The sequence below is a fragment of the Salvia hispanica genome, chromosome 6 (assembly GCF_023119035.1).
Source record: "Salvia hispanica cultivar TCC Black 2014 chromosome 6, UniMelb_Shisp_WGS_1.0, whole genome shotgun sequence".
In the NCBI taxonomy this organism is placed as follows: domain Eukaryota; kingdom Viridiplantae; phylum Streptophyta; class Magnoliopsida; order Lamiales; family Lamiaceae; genus Salvia; species Salvia hispanica.
In genome coordinates this window covers 41,789,057-41,803,196 of record NC_062970.1, presented here as the reverse complement: position 1 = coordinate 41,803,196, position 14,140 = coordinate 41,789,057, and the positions used below count along the sequence as shown (strand labels likewise).

At 34.3% G+C, this 14,140-nt stretch overlaps 2 protein-coding genes across 2 annotated transcripts; one reads left to right on the top strand and one right to left on the bottom strand.

The window, feature by feature from the left end:
* Positions 1 to 1,993: 1,993 nt before the first annotated feature.
* LOC125196645 (haloacid dehalogenase-like hydrolase domain-containing protein At2g33255) lies at positions 1,994 to 4,991 on the top strand. The gene is made up of 5 exons (XM_048095241.1): positions 1,994 to 2,418; positions 3,440 to 3,482; positions 3,932 to 3,992; positions 4,201 to 4,335; positions 4,509 to 4,991. The coding sequence occupies exons 1-5, from the start codon at positions 2,091 to 2,093 to the stop codon at positions 4,695 to 4,697; spliced, it is 756 nt and encodes a 251-aa protein (XP_047951198.1). The 5' UTR covers positions 1,994 to 2,090; the 3' UTR covers positions 4,698 to 4,991.
* Positions 4,992 to 6,672: 1,681 nt separating this feature from the next.
* On the bottom strand, positions 6,673 to 7,824 carry LOC125196646 (MYB-like transcription factor EOBII). Its single transcript, XM_048095242.1, has 3 exons — positions 7,599 to 7,824; positions 7,317 to 7,446; positions 6,673 to 7,236 (listed from the first exon to the last, which is right to left on the bottom strand). The coding sequence occupies exons 1-3, from the start codon at positions 7,750 to 7,752 to the stop codon at positions 6,819 to 6,821; spliced, it is 702 nt and encodes a 233-aa protein (XP_047951199.1). The 5' UTR covers positions 7,753 to 7,824; the 3' UTR covers positions 6,673 to 6,818.
* Positions 7,825 to 14,140: the final 6,316 nt, after the last annotated feature.

The window sequence follows — 14,140 nt, the reverse complement described above, 5'->3', positions numbered from 1 at the left end:
AAGTATTAGTTTTAGGGCAAACTGCCTTAAAAGTCATGAACTTTTGCCAAATTCCGGTTTTTCCAACGAACTAAAAAATTGGCGTATAATGTCACGAACTTTACCGGGTTGCTGGTATTTCCCATTTGACCCGACCCTGTAGTTTCCCGGTTGAAAACTAGCTTACGTGGCAAGCCTGAAAGATGACGTGGAGATCGCCGGAAATTCTTAAAATGATGTCGTTTTCTACAGCTAAAACGACGTCGTATTATGTGTAGCCCATTGTGGTGGTAAAAATTTTCCGGTAGAACTGGTAGCGGCGGCGCTGCCGAAGGAGGTTGTGAAGAGGGTGGTGAGCGAGGGTGCAGCTTTGAGAGGGGGGAGAGATCGAGCAGGAGATTTTACAAAGATTAAGATTTGGGTTTGATGAATCCCAACTCTGAAGCCGCCTCTGTCGCCGGTGGAGGAAGCTCCGCTGCCGGAATTTGAAGAAAGTGAGAAACGGGAAAGAGGGGGTCGGAAAAAGGAAAGGTCGAGTAGAAGGCAAATTTATAAACAGAATCGAAGCTTTTATTGGAGCATAAAAAACACATCAATATATAGTTAAAAGGAAATGGCGGGGGCTATAGCTGGTGGTGGACTTGGGGGAGGTTCTGGTGGTGGAGGGCTAGGTGGAGGTGGTGGCAAGGGAGGAGGCCGGAGAGTTTGGTGGAAGATGAAGAGGAGGAAGAGTGGTGGGGGATGATATGGCAAAGTCAACTTAAAATTTGTCATTCACGTCATCCATTCAACACACACTTAGCAGCCACATCAGCTGAAAAAGACGCGTCAGCTAGCATTATAGTCGGAAAACTCGTCATGGGAAAACGACGAACGATTATAAAGTTCGTGACATTATACGCCAATTTTTTAGTTCGTGGGAAAAATCGGAATTTGGCAAAAGTTCATGACTTTTAAGGCAGTTTGCCCTTAGTTTTATAATAAAATGTGAGTAGGAATGAGTTAGTGGGATATGGGGTCCACTACCAAAAATGGTAAAAGTGAAGTGTATCAAATTTTCAGGGACAGATCGAAATAGTAAAGCTGTATCAAATTTTCGAGGGACAGAGGTAGTATAAAGGAAAATTGGTTGAAAAAGTTAGTGGAATGTGAAAGTAGAACCCACTTTTTTATATTGATTTTATAATAAAATGTGAGTGAAATGAGTTAGTGGAATAAGAGACCTACTTACCATTTATAGTAAAAATGAAGTGTAACAATTATTAAGGGACGAATCGAAATGGAAAAGAGTAACAATGACTCGGAGACAAAGAAGGTAATTGATAAAAGAAGATAGTAGAATGTGAGTACCGTTTAAAATGTGAATAGAATGTGGGGCATACTAATATTTATTGAATAAGTAAATAGAGACTCCTAATGAAGATAGACTAAAATGGAAAACGATACTCATCCTAACGTGGAATGGATGTAGTACTACATAACTTAGTATGGTAAATAAATGAAAAGATAAATTAAAGAAATGAAGTAAAAAATACATTTTTACTTTCAAAAGAATCCCATATTTTCTATATAATCCAATTCTTGTTAATACACTTTGGGGGTGTTCGGTTGCCAAGATTAAATCCCATGATTAAATATGTATCATGTTTGGTTCATAAGATTGAACCCTACAACTTAATCCTAGATGGATAGTCTCATGATAATTAGTCATAGTCTTCCTCCTTCAATTAAAATAATCCCATAACTTAATTCTAGATGGATAGTCTCATAATTATTAATTACGGTAATCACGGCAACCGAACGCCACCTTTATTAACTTAAACCACATCCAGTCATTCACTATTCGTTTTCTTAACTAAAAATGCCGAAATCCACAAATTGTCTACGAAAAATATCTACCCTTGAAAATATATGAAAATTGCCCTAATTGAAATGTATGGAGTATGGACTGCTAATCTGCTATGTGTTAATGTGTAAAAAATTCGGAAAATAGAATAAAAAAACAAAAAAAATGATTTTAGTGGGAGAAAATTGGACGGTGGCGTCGGTGGGTGAGTGCAGTCCATTGAATCATCCGTCCGCCATAATCGGGCAGCTCCATTCCATATGTTATGCCACTCCTCCTCTGCTCCCGACCTCTCCTCTTCCTCAACCCCGCCAGGGCATTCTCGTCAATGACCACCTCCTCCCTCCCCCCCAAACTGCGAGGCGTCGTCTTCGACATGGACGGAACCCTAACCGTCCCCGTCATCGACTTCCCCGCCATGTACAGAGCCGTCCTCGGCGAACAAGAGTACCTCAGGATCAAGTCCCAGAGCCCCTCCGGCATCGATATTTTGCACCACATTGAGACCTGGAGACCCGATAAGCAGAAGAGGGCCTACGAGATTATTGCCGATTTTGAGAAACAGGGGTCGGATAAGCTCCAAATTATGCCCGGTTTGGCTTTCTCATTTCCCCCAATTTCTTAATTTGCTTGATTTCCTGATATAGCTACCAATTTGAATCAAGATGGTATTCTTAATTAATTGACGATATGATGTAAATGATTCAAAGTAGATTGAAAATTAGGGCTCGCCGGTGCGTTGGATTGTCCCAAGTTTGCATTTTGTGGCTGCGGGTTGAAACTGAAAGTGAAGCCATTGAATAATTGTGTGTTTCAAGCTCATTTTCTGGCTGTTGTTTCTAATCTTGTTAGGTGGTCCTAGTTGCTTAAGCTCGTTTCCGATTTTGCGACGTGTTATTCTTGCAATAGAGTCAATCAGCCAATGCATAATTCATCTAGTATAGAGCTTTCTGTAACATTCAACTCCCGTGCCCAGAACTTCAAGTTGAGCATCTTAATGAATCACAACCATAGCTACCAAACCTTGCAACTTTAATTTTGCTTCAAAACCTAAAAACCGTGTTTGATTCGTGTTTTTAGCGGTTTCCATATTTTGTACGGCATGCTGCTGTTATCCAAGAAGTTTGGTGAAGGAGATACTATCATAAGATAACTTGTCACCTTTCACCATGTGATTGTAGCTGAACAACATTGTGCTATAAACCAAAAAGTTTGGTGAAGGAGATACTGCCATAAGATAATTTATCGCCTTTCACCATGTGATTTTAGATGAAAGGAGGATCTACAACTGATGCCTAAACACTCTCATTCATGTATGAAAAATTAAATGTTTAGGATTAATGTGAATTCCCAAAAATGAGGGGTTCTCCATGCTCTCTCAGTTGCTCAAAGTGTAGAATGAGTGAATGACATTGTCTGGTGCTTCATTAGATTGCTCTTGTATGGATCAGGGGACTAAAACATATAGTTGAATCTTTTTGTCAGCATTCCCTCTTTGTTCTATATGGATCCTACTTCTGAATCTGATTTTTGATGTTTTGTAAATTTGATAGGCAAGGTCTTAAGGTTTGGTTGTATATTTTGCTTTGATTGAAGAGTTGAGTATTGCTGCAGGTGCATCGGAACTTTGTGAATTTCTCAACTCAAAGAATATTAGGTAATTTTTTTTAGTTCATAGTTCATACATACTAAGTTGTGGTTATTATGGCTGGTGTATTGGTGTAGTATATTTGTTTGGATAATGTACTGTTTTATGTCTGCAAAAGCAGTATAAGAAAATTTTGTGTCTATATTTTGTTGCTGACCTCATATTCTATCTTGTACTCATTTCACTCTCATTTCATCTCTTGCTCTTCCTATTATGGCTGGTGTATTGGTGTATTGGAGTAGTAGGAAAGTTTTTATCAACATTATGTAAAGATATAATATCAATAATTAGTGAGAAGAACTCAGCAAACGCATTTGACCATAAAAGAAAATTAAATTGTTCTCTAATTTATGTGCTTCAGTGTGTATATGCTGAATACAATGGAGACTTGAAAGGTTTAATCCATAGTACACACCAATGATGTGAATATTGACTTCATTGGTAGTTTTTATTTTCAGGAGAGGATTAATCACAAGAAATGTGAAGGATGCAGTTGATATATTCCACAAACGGTTTGGGGTAAGCTTCAAAATGGTTTAGATGATGCTAATTTCTTCATTATCATGTTTAACTATTGTCTTTATACTGACTTTAATACTTCGTTTTTGTACAATTTTTCCATACACGAGTTATTTATAAGTGGCACTCATGAGTTGGGTCAAGATTGACCAATGGAGTCTAGTTTTGAAATTTCTGTTCAAATCTCCTTCTTTTCTTTTTGTTTCAGATGTCATTTTCCCCTGCATTAAGCAGGGAGTATCGGCCTTACAAACCGGACCCTGCTCCACTTCTACATATATGTTCAATTTGGAATATGGAACCTGATGAGGTTATGATGGTTGGGGATAGTCTCAAGGATGACGTAAGTTCACTTTCTTGATGAGAAGCCTTCCTCGTATAGAGGCAATTAAACCCTTTTCCTTTTCCTTGGTTGAATGCTCGTAAGAATTTGTGACAGTAGATACATTAAGTCTGTTCACATAGTTGATCTTGCTGTCTTTTATCACTGTAAGATCTTGTTTTCATCCTTTTCAGGTGGCCTGTGGGAAAAGAGCCGGAGCTTTTGCATGCTTGCTCGATGAAACGGGAAGGTATGATGCCCCTGAATTCCAAGATGTCGAATTCAAGCCAGATTACAAAGTGTCTTCTCTTTCTGAACTACGTACTATTCTGGAAAACAATTTCAACCTTACTTGTGAGCCCAACTCGATGGTTCACAATTGAAGACGCTCACAATGGGAAGTCAGCATTTCTGTAAGCTTTAAATTTCTGTAGTTGTCTTGTAATGATGTATCATGGCTACTAAATGTTTGTGGTAGTAGGATAATTAACAAGAGGCGCGTTTTTAAGGGAACGATATGTTCGCTTTCAAACTGAATAACTTAGATTGTAGAGAAGGCTTCTTGAACTTGAAACATCATTTTTTTTCTTGCTTGATGGAGGACCCAAAACATTATGTGATTTGTACCATAACCTCTGTAGATGTGTGTGTGGATTATTCAGTTAATTTCTGGACTACTTTGATTGATTTGTTTTTTATTTTGTAGTTTGATTTGTTGTTTTCGGTTTTGTATGGAAGAGTCCATCACACATTCACACTCAACTTTCAAGACGTAAATATTTTGTGAGTATGTGATAAGTTAGGCCATTTGGTGCCTTTTGATTGCCACAAAAATGTGCATCTAAGTATGTGATTTAGAAATTAAAATAAAATTTTAAAGAAAATGTAAAAGTTGTAAGATAATACCACGATACTTTTTGGTTTCGGAATTAAATCACTCATTGCTCCCATGTACTTCCTCCGTCTCCGATAATTATTGACTTTGATTCCAGCATGGGTATTAAGAAAATGGCTTAAAAACGTTAGTAGAAAATAAGTTTAACTTAGAAGTTTTAGAATAATAAAATGTTAGTGAAATAATTTAGTAGAATGTGAGACCTAGTTACTCCCTCTGTCCCAATCTAAGTGGGGTATTTCCTTTTCGGCATGAGATTTTATGTAGTACTATTATTTTCTGAGTTAAATGGAGATAATAAAGGAAGAGAGAGTGATGTTGTCATTTTTAGAAATGTGTTATTTAGAGCGGGACATCTCAAAAACGAAAATGTGTCACTTAAAATCGGACGAAGGGAGTATTATTTATGATAAGATGTGAAATTGGATAATTAATAGAGACATAAATTGCAAAAGTGAACAATTAATAGGGAACAAAGGAAGCATTAAAAATTAAAATAAGAATGTTGTAGTTTAATGAAATTCTCATAAAAACACAAAGTTCGTATAGCTTTGTTATTGGCCCTCAATTTGTTGGGGCCCTGGCGAATCAGATTATGATATGTAGTAACTAGTAACTACTCCTTGCGTCCATGATTACAAATCCAATTTATTATCTATCATCTTACGGGATGAAATCATACAATTTCTAATTATTTTTTCATAAAACTTAAAGAAATTTTTCTTTTTTGAATCATTTCCTAATATAATTCTTGGCGATTTGATTATCAGTTCTAATTTACTTCATCCGTATGTGAATATGTGTCTCATTTCTTTCTGACATAAGTTTTAAGAATGGTTAAGAAAAGTGGGTAGAAAAAAGTTAGTAGAATATGATGAGTTGGTGAAATATGAGACTTTTTTTTACAATCTATGATACTTATAAACCAGGACTCCTATTCGCAGATGAATCAAAATGGAAAAATGAGACTCTTATTCACGGCAGAGGTAGCATTTGACAACATTCTCAAATCTCAAATACTCCGTACTTATTTAAGTACTATATAAATCTTACAGATCAGGATCAGCAAACACTTCGCTAAAGCATTTCACCAAACAAAAGATGTTGATTCATCTTTTAAACACTGTCTTTAATATTCTAGAACATTTTACTATTATTATATGTCTAAAAAGGACATATTATAATATAAATTTCTTCTTTTCTCCCCCCTTTTTTTTGTTATAGCTGCATATTACTACTCCAGTATACTAATAAAGATTTTGATCTTAACGAAAATCATTTTCAGATAACTTATTAGTACTTGTTTGTGTATATATAACTCTATAAAAATATTGAGACATAAACGCACTAAAATATATCCAGCTTGGCTGCTTAAAACTGTTGTTTACTACAAAACATAAATTTGGACATGCTACCACGTCCAAACTAGAGGAGTATATATTAGGAGAGACCATGACAAATTATTAGCTGCAAAACATAAATTTCTTCAAGCAAGAAGAAATCATAATCTCCCAATTGAAAACCTTCTTTGGTTCTCAATTGTTTCAGTAGTAGCACAAACATCAAAAACCAGTATTTAATACTGATCAATTAGGTAAAAGGGGAAATTTCAATAGTAATCTAAATTTGCTTTGCCTGCCACGTAATTTCCATGGACACCTTCCAAGTTCCAGAGTCCATCCCACACCACCTCCTCCTCCGGCGCCGACGTCGCGCAGTTACTAATCACCGAGTACAAGAGTCCTTGCTCGTCGGAGGCGGTCAGGTCAGAGGGAGTACTCGTCTCGTGATCATCGAGCAGCGCTGCGATGATCCTTTTCATGTCCATCTGATCCTGCTCATATTGCTGTTGTTGTCGTTGTTGTTGCTGCTGCTGAAGTTGAAACTGCTGCCTCCTCAAAAGACGTGCCCGCATCTTCTCTGCGTTGTCCGAGGAGGATTTGGACTTTTTCTTGAAATGAGTTCTCCAGTAGTTTTTTATTTCGTTGTCAGTTCTTCCCGGTAAGCTTCTGGCAATAGTTGACCATCTATATTCATTCAAAATATAAGTAAAATTGGAACAATTATTATTAATAAAGAAAGTGAGGGTGAAATTAAAAAATTGCACCTGTTGCCCCATCTAGCATGTAATTCAAGAATGATCCTTTCTTCTTGAGGGGTAATTTGGCCCCTCTTGAGATCAGGCCTCAAGTAGTTCACCCATCTCAATCTACAACTCTTGCCATTCCTCTTTAGCCCTACAAAATCAAACATGAACCATTCAATCACAAGATTCCACTAAAAAATGGGCTTTAGCTAGCACAATTTACCGGGCCTATGTCGTTTTTGGTACAAAAAAGTTCAAGAAGAGGTTACCCGAGCACACAAAAGGATGGGTGCTCGGACGTACCTGCAAGCCTAGCCACATTGTTCCAACGGCCTTCGCCGTTGGATTTGACATACTCAATGAGGAGTCTGTCTTCTTCGGCAGTCCATGGCCCCTTTCGCCACCCCTCATCTGTGGCACCCCACCCCATATGTTGAGACATTACCCCCCAAGACATGTATAACTTAAGTCTATGATTAGTGTGGTTGGGGGGGTTTATGTAATAAGTTGTTTTATGTAAGATATCTTACTTACTTGTCCTCAAAATTCCATGACATAAGGTGCATATTTATATAGGGGAGGAAAAACTATGGTCCTCAGTCAAAATTTGATGTCATTGTCACATAATCAGTATAATCGCACCTCTTCACACAATCTAAAGATCAACTCTATCCCACCTCAATAACATGGTGAAAATACTTGAATACCCTTCATGATGCTTCTTACATAAGCCGTTGTTTCTGTTTTCTTGTGTTCGTCTATTGCTTTTCTTTTGCTGTGGTTGTTGACATAGCTTTTATTTCTGTCTCTATGTTACTTTTTTGTTGTTGTTTCTATTATGAACTGCTTTAGTATGGAGTAGTACTTTATTGATCATCGTTCTTGGCTCGAACCTTTTATTTAATCGCAGAAACCTAAGCACGCACACTTTCAAAGCCATAAACATCACTCTAACATTACAATATACCTCAAGTTAATTTAAGCAAGTAAAATTGGTTTTGAAATATGACTTCTTTTGTATATGAACGAGATTTTGTTGAGTGCATCCAAAATTCTTCTTACGCCATAAAAATAGAAAAAAGAAAGATTTGTTAAGGACATAGGTGACATGGTATGATACTCCAGAAGAATATAAACTAAAATCAAAATGAATATGATGTTGATGTTAAAGTTTGGACAAGAAAGGTGGTGAGTTTCATTAGGATTTGGCCACGTAGAACGAAGGGCTTGTGCATCTAGACACAAAGCACTTGTCTTGTTATTCCTAGATCAAATTAAATTAAGTGGGTGGCTAATTTTTTAAGGTTGAAAACCACTAGGTGGCCAATGGGATGTGACCAAGTGTTGAATTTGCTTACTTCTTAAGGCGATAGATGCAAGCTAATCACCATCCTTTTGATTAAATATGATTTGTTTGATGCTATTTATGGGCATTGAGGGAATTAATTATTGACTTAATTACGCTCTAATTGCGTCATTAGGCGACAGGTGTACTAGGATGATGGCTTTTCGGACAGTGCTTCATTAATTTAGTGTATAAAAAAGTGCCTAGTACTGTAGTTGATGCATCTCTATCAAGAATTTACGACTTGATCATCTAATTACATTGAGTGTTTTTGTTTATTTATTAAATTGATTGAAATCTAATTTATGTTGTTTTGGCAACGTCAGAGCTCTTAAAGATCGCCATATATAGGGCAATAGAAATATGTTTAATTCTATCTTTAGAAGTAATTAATGAAGGGTTCATGGAATTGGACAACTGATTTAATTAGATTGTATTTAATTAATTGCATTTTCTCTTACTAGTTTGGTGGACGTATTTTGGATTTAATTATACTTATAATATTCCAATTATTAAATAGAACTATGGTTAAACATGCCATTTGTAAACATTTGAATTGGAATATATTGATAAAATTCATATTCATGCATATAACCTTCAATCTAGGTAATTTCTACTTGCATCATATTTCTACTGTTTATCATTAATTAAAAAAATTTATTCATCAAATTACAATAATACTAGATTCATTAATATATATACTATGATTAAAACACGTTTAATACTTTCATATATATACAAAATATGATGACAATATATATATTATAACTTTAATTCAGTGGAGAATCGTTCGTCTGGCCATGCGCCACTTTTTTCAAATATAGTTAATACATAATTTATGCTTTATTTTTAGTTTGTTTAGTTAATAGAAATTAAATATAATCCGTGCTAGGTACGGACATGGATGGAATAATTATTTTGCCAAAAGTTTTCGATTCATAATTTAGTGAATGAATAGCTTTGGAAAAGGACTTGTAAAGTGGACGACCACAATGCAATTACTATCTTGCATCATTTGGATCGACTTCTTTTTTCTTTTTCTTTTTCTTTTTAATAAAATGAAACAGAGAAAAAAAATTTAAGAAGATAAAATCATGACCAAGAGCATGAAAAAAATTCTTTTCAACTAAACTATAATGTATCCGTTCTAATTAAGCTCAAATTTAAAGATTAATCTAAATCTTAGTTGGGGATCGGTGAATCATGCTTCTTGCTACTCTTATTCGAAACATTCTTACCATTTTATCTCATGACATGATTGCCATTTACATTGAAGTTTTCTATTACTAGTATACAGCACCAAGCATAAGCATAAGCTCCCAACGCGAACTAAAAATTTAGTGGTCAAGACATACCAAGTGGCATGATGACTTGGTATATCCCACTTATCACTATTTGACATGTGGACAAAAAAGAATTCTAGATATTCAAACTATATATAATATTTAGAATTTAGAAGTGGAATAATGTTTGATAATTTTAAAACTTTCCAAACTGTTAAATGGACGATTAATACACGCATATATGTATAATAATTATATAAAAGTGATTGATTTATGATATGATGGAACTATTCTCTTTTTTTTAATAGAGTATATATACATACATGAATAAGTGAGTATTATATAGATATATCGAAAAATCATAAGATGAATAACTTAAAATTTAATTTTTCTTTTTTATTTATATATAAAAAAAATTACCAAAAAAAATGTAATCATAAATTAAACCATAAACTAATCTTGCTAGCACTATTAAACAGTACAAGGACAAAATTAAAATTAATCTTGCTAGCACTATATGCAAAAAATTTTAAAAATTTATATAGTTTTTGTTTTATTCGTGGTTTTGTGTAAACAAATAAAAAAGATAAAAATAAAAAATTTAAGTAATTATCTTATTGTTATTTAATACTCCATATACTCCATAAAATAAAAATAATAGTAAAATAATCCGATTAAATGTTAATCAATTACCTTTAATGTAAATAGATATTGAAAATAAATGATGTTATTATATTTGTGGGTGTATTTATCGTACATTTAACAGTTTGGAGAGTTTTAAAATTATCAAACATTATTCTATTCCTAAACATTAAATACCATATATAGTTTAAATATCTAGAATCCTTCTTTGTCCACATGTCAAATAGTGATATGTGGGATATACCAAGTCATCATGCCACTTGATATGTCTTGACCACTAAATTTTTACTCACCAACGCGTTATAATTTATACATGATTAAAATAGTGAAATTATTATTGGGAAAAGAATAATAGAAATGGACTACTCACCCCTAAAAAGGCCTTATAAGGGGGAGTGTTATCCACACTTATATAGATTAGATTGGATCTTCACCAAGTCGATGTGGGACAGAATTTAACACGGCCCCTTACGTGTGGGCCGGAAAGGATATCGGTCTTCCATCACGTGGGTAGACAATGCAAGAGATTAGAGAACCATCATCGATGTGGCCGGAAAGGACATTGGTCTTCCACTCATGAGGTAGATAAGAGATAAAGAGAAAACCATCACGAGTGGAAGACCGATGTCCTTTCCGGCCGCATCGATGATGGTTCTCTAATCTCTTGCATTGCCTACCCACTTGATGGAAGACCGATGTCCTTTCAGGCCCACACGTAAGGGGGCGTGTTAAATTCTCTAAAATTCTGTCTCACATCGACTTGGTGAAGATCCAATCTAATCTATATAAGTGTGAATAACCCTTCCCCTTATAACAGTACCTCATCCACTTTTCCTCCTCCATTCCTGCTCCACTCTGACAAGGGAATAAAATAATATTATAATCATGACCAATTTTAATAAGTGAAGATAGATTATTTTATTCTCCTGCAAGAGGTGGAGTAGGAGTGGAAGAAGAATAGTGGATAAGAAGATCCTTACCGTCCTTTATAAGACCTATTAAGGGATAAATGACTCATTTCTAGTAAAGAATTTTTAAAATTCTAATAACTTCTATTGTAAATATTAATCTCATACAATTTATAATAAATATCATTAAAATAATGAAATTAATAGTGAAACACGGGAAATTGTGGGACAGAGGATCTCATCCGAAAATTTAAACCTTCAAATCCCAATTATTAGATCATCGTCGTCATGTATAGATATCCTTAAGGAAGTTTGATCTTTTTCTTTCTGATTTTTTTTAATACTTTAGTGGATTAGGATAAGAAGATGTGAGATGGTGGGTGGAAAAAACACTTAATTAGTACAATTGCTTTTGTTTTGTTTTTTACTTGAGATTATGAAATGGTGTTAATTAGGACATTGCAAAGTATAGTTTCTAGAAAGGTTAGCTTTTGATTTAATAATTTGATATTATGAATGTTGTTGGATTTGCTGAATCTTAGTACATAATTGCGAGTCCTAATAGAACACTAATCTGGATTACCGTATAATTCTTTCCGTCATTTTCTGCTATTATTCAAATAAAAGTATCTGATCTCTGTCCCCTTCCATTTGAGCTGTCCAAGCTTTGCTGTAACTTTTTCTTATGGAGACGTATGCTGGATTTTATATTTTAAATTTTAATTAAATAATAGATCTCACATTTTGAAGGCTCAAAACAAAGAATGGTAAGTAAAAATCCAATACTACTAAGAGTGTGGAAGAGTTCAATATGACAATTGGACAAGGATCTATAAAGAAGACGGAAGAGCGCTTCAGATAGAGGCAAAATCACTTAGTAAAAGGGAAAACAACAGATTACAAAATTTGTATCTGACAACAAACTAATCCAAAGCTACGATTTGCACGTCCCATGTACGTAGAGATATAAAAACATGCCCGCAGGGGCTTAGCGCAGTTGATTCCGGGAGAGCAGATATTGCTACAAGAGATATAAAAACGTATCTATGGAGATGTGCTAAGGTCCAGGTCTTAATTTCAAATCTCGTCTCTGATGTCACTCAAATTATTCGTCGTCGACTCTATTGAGATGGGAAAGTTTGGGCATCAACTTCAACTTTAGTACTCTTTTGTACTGTTAGCACTAAGAATAATGTTTTGTAATAATCTTATTTATTACACGAGTATTGTTGTTTAAACTTCATTTAGATAATACAAACTTGTCTAATCAACAGGGGATTTACTTACACAACCAATATATCTACCATTGAATTTAAGAGACTCTAGTTTGTAATAACAATTATAAATTAGTTTTGTGGAATTTGTAACGTCTATGTTTTGTTTAGAAAAACCAAGACAAACACACTTTCATTAGGTAATAACCTCTGCATCTTGTTTTAGTCTAAGTAAAGCCGTAAAGGAATTCAATCTCATTAATCGATATTATTGCATAATCCAAGAACTCCAACAAATTAATGAAATGCTCAAAGACATTTGGATATAGAGATGACATATGTAGTCTATTCTAAGTCGTTAGAGACACATGCCTTCACTATAGGTAGTTATATCATAGTACAAATTACCTCGATTTTAAAAGTCATGATGGAATTTGAAGTCACAACCTTTTAAATTAGGAAAGTGTGACTCATTAGCTAAACAATATCGACCTAATTCACACGGTATCAAAATATAACATCTTTAGTTCATATGCTAAAATCCATATATCCCTACTATTTATCATTTCAGCTACTAACAATTATAATAATTATTATTAAGCCCAAATATTATTAAAAATTAAACAATAAATATAGTATTCAATATGAGTTTTGATCTTGTACAAGATTGTATGAAAATCAAATCATCATAATATTAATGGTCGACATGGGTGGATTATTACAATGTAGGGCCATGTTTAGGCGCGTGAAAATGAGTTTTGAGCATAATTAAATTTGATCAATAACAATTAACAACTCAAAATAAAAACGATGAAGAACAACATTCAATATTCAAAATTGGACCCAAAACTCCAAGAGCCCAACTCTTTTGTTGACCAACCAATAATTGTAGGTCCATTTCAAACAAAAAGGTAAAGACGCTATTCAATCAAGGTTTACGCGTTGGACCCACAGTTGGCATCACACACGAATTGCAGGCATCGAACTGTAGGCACAAGCTCATAAGTGGAAGAAGAGAAAAGTTCATTTTGGTCGGTTAAAAAGGGATTAAACAGTCATTTGTACGATTTAATACGAATCAAGTTTTCTTTACAAAAATTATAGTAAATCAATCACTCGGTAAAACTTTTTAAAAGTACATTAACTTTACTAATATTAAATAATTTGTATTAAAATTTAAATTAACAATGATTAATTTGTAATTTTTGAGTAACATTAAGTAGGAAAAAATCACTTTTGCAACAAGTCACGAAAATGTCACTGTTATTCATAACAATAATTTTTCTCTAATAATGATCTTAGGTGTTCTCTAATAATATTTTGCCTTTAACGCAACCAATATAGTCCGACTATTTATATAATTTTATTGAAAGGAGACAAAGTAAAATGTGCTAATTTGATACTCCCTCGATTTCATAGTACATATCACATTTTCCTTTTCTTTTTTTGGAGA

Coding starts and splice junctions, on each gene's coding strand:
- LOC125196645 (XM_048095241.1), top strand. CDS start 2,091: ATGCCACTCCTCCTCTGCTCCCGACCTCTCCTCTTCCTCAACCCCGCC. Junction 2,419..3,439: donor TAAGCTCCAAATTATGCCCG/GTTTGGCTTTCT, acceptor GTATTGCTGCAG/GTGCATCGGAACTTTGTGAA. Junction 3,483..3,931: donor CTCAACTCAAAGAATATTAG/GTAATTTTTTTT, acceptor TTTTATTTTCAG/GAGAGGATTAATCACAAGAA.
- LOC125196646 (XM_048095242.1), bottom strand. CDS start 7,752: ATGTCTTGGGGGGTAATGTCTCAACATATGGGGTGGGGTGCCACAGAT. Junction 7,447..7,598: donor CAATGTGGCTAGGCTTGCAG/GTACGTCCGAGC, acceptor TTGATTTTGTAG/GGCTAAAGAGGAATGGCAAG. Junction 7,237..7,316: donor CATGCTAGATGGGGCAACAG/GTGCAATTTTTT, acceptor GAATGAATATAG/ATGGTCAACTATTGCCAGAA.